This window comes from Sinocyclocheilus rhinocerous, unplaced genomic scaffold, assembly GCF_001515625.1.
Source record: "Sinocyclocheilus rhinocerous isolate Xijiao unplaced genomic scaffold, SAMN03320098_v1.1 scaffold604, whole genome shotgun sequence".
In the NCBI taxonomy this organism is placed as follows: Eukaryota; Metazoa; Chordata; class Actinopteri; order Cypriniformes; family Cyprinidae; genus Sinocyclocheilus; species Sinocyclocheilus rhinocerous.
The window spans coordinates 1170664-1179704 of NW_015658518.1; the positions used below are offsets into that span (position 1 = coordinate 1170664).

A 9041-nucleotide genomic window follows, 5' to 3' on the forward strand; every position below is an offset into this window, starting at 1 on the left:
CATAAAAATATCCAGAATTTAATGTGAATAAAATAAAAATCACCAAAAAATAATTTAAAAAAACCTACATAAAAAAATAGAAACAAAATTATAAAAATGGACCAATATAAGCTTTCTGGACCAAAAATAAAATTAGTGTAATTTTTGGCCTTCGGGTCATTTTGACCCGTGAGGGACACTTTTGTTATAGGTTCGGGAGGGACGGATGAGGGTTAACCCTCATCCGTCCCTCGGGTCAGATTTTAAAAAGATTTTTTTTTAATCGTTGATCGTTATGGTATGAGACTTTTTTACATTTATCACACTTGAACCGGGAATACATGAAAAAAATTAGAGTGAATTCGAGCAGTTTAAGTGGGTGCTATAAAAAAAGTATAAAAAGTGTCCCTCGCGGGTCATTTTGACCCGCCACTGGAAAAGCATGGAATTTACGAAAAAACTGCGGATTTTTTTTTAATTTAATTTTGTCACACTTGAGTATGGAGCACACACATGGAGCATGGAGTCGATTTGAGGATTCTATGTGGGTGTAATAAAAAAAAAGTATTACACCCACAAGTATTACATTCATGTTGACCCGGCCATAGGAATGAATGGAATGTCCGAAAAAAACAGCATTTTTTTATTTATTTGATTTTTTTTTTTACTATATAAAATCTGATACAATCCAGAAAAGATGCATTCCCAAACAAAGGGCTGAGACTGCAGAATGTCCCCAATGCACAAAAAACTCACATACCCACACACACAGGCACACACACAAACATACACATGGCACACACACTCCCATTGAAAGACATTATAGCATTTATGATGTTTCTGCTGGGAAATGACTGTCATTCTGAGAAAATTTTTTTGACTTACAGTTAAATTTGAGTGATGGGATGGAGACCAATGAGTTTATATCATAATTATATTTTTAATTTTTTAAAAAATTCTTTTATCTTTATTACATATTTATGAAACTGTATGAATATGCATGTGTTTGGATTAAAATTCAGTATCAATTAAAATTTTTTTTTTACAAAATATAGTTTTTTTTAAATGTTTTCGGATATATCTGAAAGTTTAATTAAGCCTCAAGTTGGTGTAGTTTTAAAGATTTCACTTGTTTGGCTCATTTAAGTATCTCCATAGGATTCAATAGGCCCCTCTAGTGGCTGTAATCATAAAATGCAATTTTATGTCTTTTTTTCTATATAAAATCTGACACAATCCAGAAAAGATGCATTCCCAAACAAAGGGCTGAGACTGCAGAATGTCCCCAATGCACAAAAAACTCACATACACACACACACACGCACACACACAAACACACACATGGCACACACACTCCCATTGAAAGACATTATAGCATTTATGATGTTTCTGCTGAGAAATGACTGTCATTTTGAAAAAAAATTTTTGACTTACAGTTAAATTTGAGTGATGGGGTGGAGACCAATGAGTTTATATCATATTTATATTTTTAATTTTTTTACATTCTTTTATCTTTATTACATATTTATGAAACTGTATGAATATGCATGTGTTTGGATTAAAATTCAGTATCAATTAAAATTTTTTTTTTACAAAATATAGTTTTTTTTAAATGTTTTCGGATATATCTGAAAGTTTAATGAAGCCTCAAGTTGGTGTAGTTTTAAAGATTTCACTTGTTTGGCTCATTTAAGTATCTCCATAGGATTCAATAGGCCCCTCTAGTGGCTGTAATCATAAAATGCAATTTTATGTTATTTTTCCCCACCAGTGACCTAGGTCCTGATGGATCATCATGTTTAATGAATAGTTACTAGTGAAACTGAAATAGTCACCAGCAACAAATGGAATACTAAAATTCAGTGACAAATTTTGCAATATCATAACTAACAATGTTACAATGTAACAATGTAACAATGGTCGTCAGGTTGTCACTTCGAACAGTGGTAATATTACACTAGTTAAATTAAAGCTACTAGTCGCTACTGAATAGTAAACAAACAAATAAACAAGGCCTAGTACTAACACAAACACAAAAGCTAGATAGTTTTAAGGAATACGTGTAAAAAAAAAAGTCTTCCAATACCTTATTGTCTTTAATTAAATGCTAAATGACAGTCTTCCATATTATTTATAACAACTGGCCTAAGATGGAACTCAAAGTTTACTTACCCAAATCTGCAATTTCCGCACACAAAGTACCTGCACAGGTGTAGGTCTTCACACCCGGAACATTTGTCATGTTTACACAGTCGCAGTGATGTTTTGGCTAAGATCAGACTGTCACTATCTGGTATGGAGCTTCTGGGATTCGAGTCTTCATCCTGAACTATAACAAACCTCTGGTGATCATCGAGCACCTGAGACAGAACCTGATCCGCCACCGTGATACTCTGCCGCAAATCCCTCTCGACTTTACCATAGTCCGTGCAGCCCTCATGTTTGCAGATAAAGGTGAATATGTGTCTAGAGACGATGTTCATTTTCGTAGATGCCGTCAACGACAGTAAGTCGTTTTCACTTTTCTTGAGTTTAGCCGATGGTTTGGGGCATTTAAACGGAAACGAAAGCGAAACTGATGCTGGTCTTTGGCGCCCTCTCCTGCCTGCATCTCCAGGAAACCATACAATAGAATAGACCACCATGGCAGCCGACTGCGTTCAAATGCAGCTACTAGTTGCTACAACTGTAACTCAAAATGATCTTAAACCTGAAAAGTAAACTCGTTGGTCAATTTATTTTATTTTTTTTAAATACCCTTGACCGTATCTCACAGCCTCTTTCATTTCACATAATAATAATAATTATATATATATAAAAATAAAAAAAAACATTAAAATAGTTGCCACCATCCCTATACTGACAAATTTAATGGGGTGAAGTAAGGGTCAGAACTCCCAAAGGAATTCTGGGAGAAAAAGCACCTCATTACTTTCATTGTGATGAAATTGTCATTACAAACCCAGACTGGGAATTCATTAAGTTGCCGTCTTTGTTTTTACATCTCAAGCTACAGAGAAAGCATCACATGGCGAAGACTTCTTCATCTCATCACATACAATCTTACCATTCTCAAAACAACACGGTCTGAGGAGGAGACACAAACAAACACCTTAGTGAACTGACCAAACTATATTCTTTATTAGAAAGACGGCGCAGTCCCCCAAGAGCTCTACAACTTGTTAGGATGTTACATGCCAAAATATACAGTCTCACATAAAAGTGCAATGTCACAATGGATAAGCAGTATCTTTATTATTTGATCATTCTTACAACTTAATAAACAGAACAACGTTAGTAATAATTTATTTACCGTAATCCCTAGCAACTCATTATACTGGATCTGAAATAAGAATGCCACAGCACAGAGGACGTTTGGATGAAGTTCCTCTAAAACAGTTTTTAAAGGCACTTTCACAAGTACATAGTACAGAGATGTACATGGACACACTGATATAACAGCAATTAAGTACAGAGATTCTGCTACTGTGTGTAGTTTTGCAGGGAGAACATTTTTCAAGGCTTACATATAATGTACACTCTTAAAAAAATCAAAGAAAATAAAAAATGTTTGTAATATCGTTCAATATAAATCTTTAGTATGTTTCTTATTACATGTTTCAAAACAGGCATTGCTTTTAATTTTCTTGAAGTTACGTACAGTTTGTCCCCTTTGTTCAATGATAGACAATTTCATAACATCACCCACACACATTTCATTGCATATCCTACTTAAATATGAATAAACTGTTGTATAATTATCAGTGAATACAGTACAAATACATGCACACACACACGCTAAGCTATTGTCAAACTGTCATAATAATGTGAATGTCAATGCACAGATAACGTCAGAATGATATACTGTATACGAAATCCCAGATCTTTAATTTTGGAGTGCAAATACACGGGAGTGACTGATGCTGTACATAACTCTTTATCTTTGGGTACCTTGCGTGACTGACTTAATTTGGGTGCGGTGCTGTGTGTGACATTTTTACGAAGGCTTAATGGGCCTCAAGCACACATAAGAAACAGCACTATCCCACGAAAGCACTGCAGTAACAGTCTCTGAGTCCATGGCTATTGGCATCATTCCCTTGTTTGGTGAACCAACAAGAAATATTGCCTCATAAGTTTCTAGAAAAGTACTTGCATATGACAACTAAAAGGATTATCGTTCATGCATCGATCTCTAAGCAGCGCTTGAACTTTACTTTTTTGGCAGCTAGACTTGACTATTCACAGATTACATCTAATTAAGCATATAGATACTACAAAGATATTGTTTATAGAGAGCAGTTGGTTCCTGGGAGAAAGTAATGAACGTAAAGACCAAAAAAAAAAAAGGTTTAGTGGATGTACATTTATATACACAATATATATTTCTATCTTTCTAAATAAGAAATCAAGTGAAGAAAAAAAAAACTAGGAAAATGTTTCTTCAATGTAAGCGGATGTGGTTTACACAATCTCCCTGGGCATAGCATATAGATACTACAAAGATATTGTTTATAGAGAGCAGTTGGTTCCTGGGAGAAAGTAATGAACGTAAAGACCAAAAAAAAAAAAAAGGTTTAGTGGATGTACATTTATATACACAATATATATTTCTAAATAAGAAATCAAGAAAACAAACTAGGAGAATGTTTCTCCAACGTAAGCGGATGTGGTTTACGCAAACTCCCTGGGCATATATTCAAATATTACTATCAAAAATATAATATTCAAAGTAAAGCCTTGCTGATACAACTTTAATGTTAACATCGACTGCCAATCAGGACGGGCAGAAGATGTGACATCACATGCCCTTATATGGCAGTGCGTTTCCAACGTCAACATTCCACAAAGAGTCCAGACTAGAAATCACTCTGAGATTTAAAGAGACACATTTCCCACAATCCTAATCCTGTAAACAGAGAAACCAAAGACCCTGCTTAGTTTCTGTATTATTCACATTTAGCAGTTTTTCTAGTGGATGTAAACTACTGATATAGAAAAAGTCACCCTAACAACATACCGTAGGAAGCTGTAGTGATTTGTTGCTTTCTTTAATATCATTGTCACAACTCCTTAATCTATTCACACAGAGTATTGCGGGAAAAAATAAGGTGTCAGACAAGCATGCAAACAGTATCTGAAAACAAATAAACTGCTTTCCGTTAGTTGCAGGTGTCTAGAATATCTAAAAATGTTTGTTGGAATCGACTAAACAGGGAGAAAATGTAACTTTCTGAAATAGTAAACACCTGTTTAACTAACTCTACTCTTCCTCAGAACCATGCTTAGTGACCGATGTTATTCTAGTTTATTAATAATCCCTTTAATAGTGTTGGAATTGTATACACACTAACTACCATCACCTCATTAACCACAGTAACGTATTTCTAGTATCTTTAGTTATCTATATTTGCTTAGTCCACTCTCTGAATGAAATATTGCAAAAATGAAGAACCACACGTCACCATGTTCATTGGCAATAAAATTCACTATAAATCTGGCTCTGACAGCAGCGGTCCTCTTTGTCCCTAAACGTTTCGCCCACAATGAATCACATGGTGCAGGATTTGTCCAGTGGATCCTGTGGAGGAGCCGCCGGATGCTGCGCCGCTCCCGTCTTAGGTATGGCCACCATGGGTTTGGGCCGCAGGGCGGGGGGCTTGAGCTGCACCCCCATGCGCGGGGCCACGGCGGGCTTGAAGGTGCTCATGGTATCGCTGGAGGAGCTGGTGCTGCGGCGCATGGGCGGCTCCGTGACGGTGGGCCGCAGCAGGAGACCGTGGAGTTGGCTCAGGGACTCGGTGGAGCTGGCCGGTGTGGGAGCATTCTTCATCTGCTCCAGGGTGTCCAGCACCACGTCAGGGGCGTGTTTCGCAGAACTCTGCCGTTCGAGCTCCTTCAGCTCATTTAGAGCGGTGTTCATCGTCTCCTCTATGTCCTATAAGAAAGAGACAGAGAAGTGTAGGTGGTCAGAATTATAACAATTAACATCAAACAAATGGCAATACAAGCAGACAACATGATGAATCACGTCTACTGAGATCAAATATGTGTTCATGAAATGGTCAGATTATTAGTATTAAACAAAGCTGATGTATAAGTGAAACAATGCATGAGACAGTTATTAAAGAGACACTGAAAATGTGAAACCAGTGGGGAGTTATTAAAGTATTTTTTTGGGGGGGAGGGCTAGATAGGAACTCAATAAATATTGAAATATTTGAATTATGAAAATAGACCTTATTCATGAAACACAAGCCAAATTAATTTGTGTGAACTGTTTGTAAGTCATTCACACTTCCTCATCAAATTTTCAAGAGTTAAAAATAATTTATTAAAATAAGACAAATGAGTTGAAAAAACAAACAAACAAACAAAAAAACAGCTACAAATTCTTATTTTAAATTTGACAACTTACATTTTTTTTATTTAATAACCAGGTTTTCCAAGGTCTTGAACATTTTTGAATTTTAAAAATGTGATTTTTATATTAAAAACAATTTAAAATAAAATAAAATAAATAAATAAAAATATAATAAATGTAGGAACGCTTTTAGAATTAATATACATTTGTCTAATTGATCTAGTTTCTAAAATGTTTTATTGGGTAGAAATCGCTCTCTCTTTCAAAAGTATTTTTATTTTATTTTTTAAGTAATCATGAATGACAAAGTCATGTAAATTCACTAGGGAGGCCTCACAAACATAACTGTTTAAAAAATATTTAAAATAAGACAAAACAGGCTTTAAAATAAGCAAAAATGGCTAAAAAAATTTTCAAAAACATTTTTATGTAAGAACTAAGGGTCTTGGGCCTAGACAAAGTTTAGACCTAAAATAATAATAATAATAGTCAAATATTATAATGTCATGGATATTTCTATAATATATATTTTTTTCTGTTATTTTACAGGGTAGAATTATTTCAATTACTTATACTTGGTCTTTGGCGGTCAAAATATTTGTAAAAATCCTTTTCATGTAAAGTCAATTGTTAAAAAGAATGAGAACCCTGAAGATCATTCAGTTTATGAAACAATCCCAAAATTAACTGCGCTAAAATTATTTCTGTACCTAAAGTTTGAAAACAAGCCAAAATGGTCAGCCTTCAGATACTGTCTTGTCCAACTAGGCAGCTTGGAGTCCTAAAGGGTGAGAATCACTGGCTTACGGCAGATTTGAACTGAATTTTGAGTGATTTATATATTTTCATTGCTTGTGTTTCATAAACGAGCCCCAGTGTGTGAGTGTGTGTTGCAGATACGCATTAGTCATTAGTAACAGGAGGCAGTAACTGACTATGTTACAGGGCTGGGCCTGCTGCGCATGGTGTGAGGGGCGTCGTCGCTCGCCTCCCGCTGACCTGTGCGATGCTCTCTGGATCCAGACTCTTGCCGTGAGGCTCGGAGAAGCTTGTGTACTGGCCTGAAGACGTGGACCTACGGATGGGAGGGCTCTCCATCTTTTTCATGGACTCGTGTCGGCTGATGTTGGTCAGGCTGCCGTGGCCGGTCCGTCTGCGTCTCTCGGGACTGTCCATGGGCATGTATCCTCTTCCTCTCAGCAGGTCCCGCGGACTGTAGTGGCCCATCACTGGGGATCCCAAATCTGGGTTGCCGTGATGGCTCTGGGAGGGGTGGACCAAGCAGTGGGCGTCGGTGGGGCGAGCTGGAGGCTTGCGGGTCGGGGGGACACTTCTCTTCCTGTGCCTGCTAAATAAAGCAGGAAATATGACACGTTAAAGTATGCAATGAATCTATTTCCATATCTTTTGTGAGAGGTTTGGAGACCATTGCGAATACTGTTAGCTTCACATTAAGTGGTGGATGTAGTTCCAAAATGTTGCTGGTCATCACATGCTGCATTTGGCAACATCAAGTGTGCTAACCTTCAGCATTTATGCTTAATTAGCATCAGCGTCATCTCTAGAGTATCTGTGGCAAGACCTACTCTGCATATTCATGACAAGAGGCCTGACAGGAAACAGCATGATGGATTATGACTGTGCATATCAGTATTAACTCAAAGAGCTTCCTCTGGGAGATGCCTCAAGTCAGGATTAAAATATGGGAACCGAAGGGAGTTTTTAAAGGCAAAATATCAATATGAACAGTTTTGCCTCTAACATTATTTATTTATTTATTTTTTGAAGTTAGTACAGGTGCATCTCAATAAATTAGAATGTCGTGGAAAAGTTCATTTATTTCAGTAATTCAACTCAAATTGTGAAACTCGTGTATTAAATAAATTCAATGCACACAGACTGAAGTAGTTTAAGTCTTTGGTTCTTTTAATTGTGATGATTTTGGCTCACATTTAACAAAAACCCACCAACTCACTATCTCAACAAATTAGAATACTCCATAAGACCAATAAAAAAAAACATTTTTAATGAATTGTTGGCCTTCTGGAAAGTATGTTAATTTACTGTACATGTACTCAATACTTGGTAGGAGCTCCTTTTCAGTCTGTGTGCATTGAATTTATTTAATACACGTGTTTCACAATTTGAGTTAAATTACTGAAATAAATGAACTTTTCCACGACGTTCTAATTTATTGAGATGCACCTGTATATGTGTTTATCAAGAACACAACAGTGTCAGTGAAGAGCAAAAATCAAAACATGACTTGTAAATGTAATATATCATTTCCAATCGGGTTATACTTTTGACAAATTATGTGAATATATAGGGAAAATATGTGTGAAAATATTATTTAATTGTGCTTTTTTATATCACACAATAGTTTAGCAAAAAAATAAGCCATAGAAAGACTTAAGTAACTTCCAAAACATTTAAAACACAAAATAAATGGAAGATGGTGGAAAGCAATGTTGTTATTGTTAATTAAAACTATAAAAAAAATTGATAATTGATAAAAGCTCAATTCAAAAAACTAAAAAAAAAAATCTTTAAAAAATGCATTGAAATAAGTTAGTAAAATTACTAACTATAACATATATATATATATATATATTAAAAAAATAAATATTATATATTAATAAAAGCCACATTGCTGATGCAAATGAATTGTTGAATCAAGAGTTCTGAATCATTTCGC

General features: G+C 35.6%; 2 protein-coding genes across 6 annotated transcripts in view; both read right to left on the reverse strand.

Moving 5' to 3' along the window:
- The window catches only part of LOC107722489 (poly [ADP-ribose] polymerase 12-like), an 8988-nt gene extending 6409 nt beyond the window's left edge, over nt 1-2579 (reverse strand). For all 3 annotated transcript variants that reach the window (XM_016530852.1, XM_016530853.1, XM_016530851.1), the window contains exon 1: nt 2152-2579. In XM_016530852.1, the coding sequence (XP_016386338.1) occupies nt 2152-2462 (311 nt within the window). In that variant the 5' untranslated portion in view covers nt 2463-2579. The remainder of the gene's footprint in view (nt 1-2151) is intronic.
- Nucleotides 2580-4490: 1911 nt separating this feature from the next.
- Nucleotides 4491-9041, reverse strand: part of srgap1a (SLIT-ROBO Rho GTPase activating protein 1a) — a 107247-nt gene continuing 102696 nt past the window's right edge. For 2 of the 3 annotated variants that reach the window (XM_016530830.1, XM_016530828.1), the window contains exons 21-22: nt 7343-7691; nt 4491-5917 (exon numbers count right to left, since the gene is read on the reverse strand). In XM_016530830.1, coding sequence (XP_016386316.1) covers nt 5531-5917; nt 7343-7691 — 736 coding nt within the window. In that variant the 3' untranslated portion in view covers nt 4491-5530. Of the gene's footprint in view, nt 5918-7278; nt 7692-9041 lie in introns of all 3 variants that reach the window. The other variant, XM_016530829.1, reaches the window with a different exon arrangement.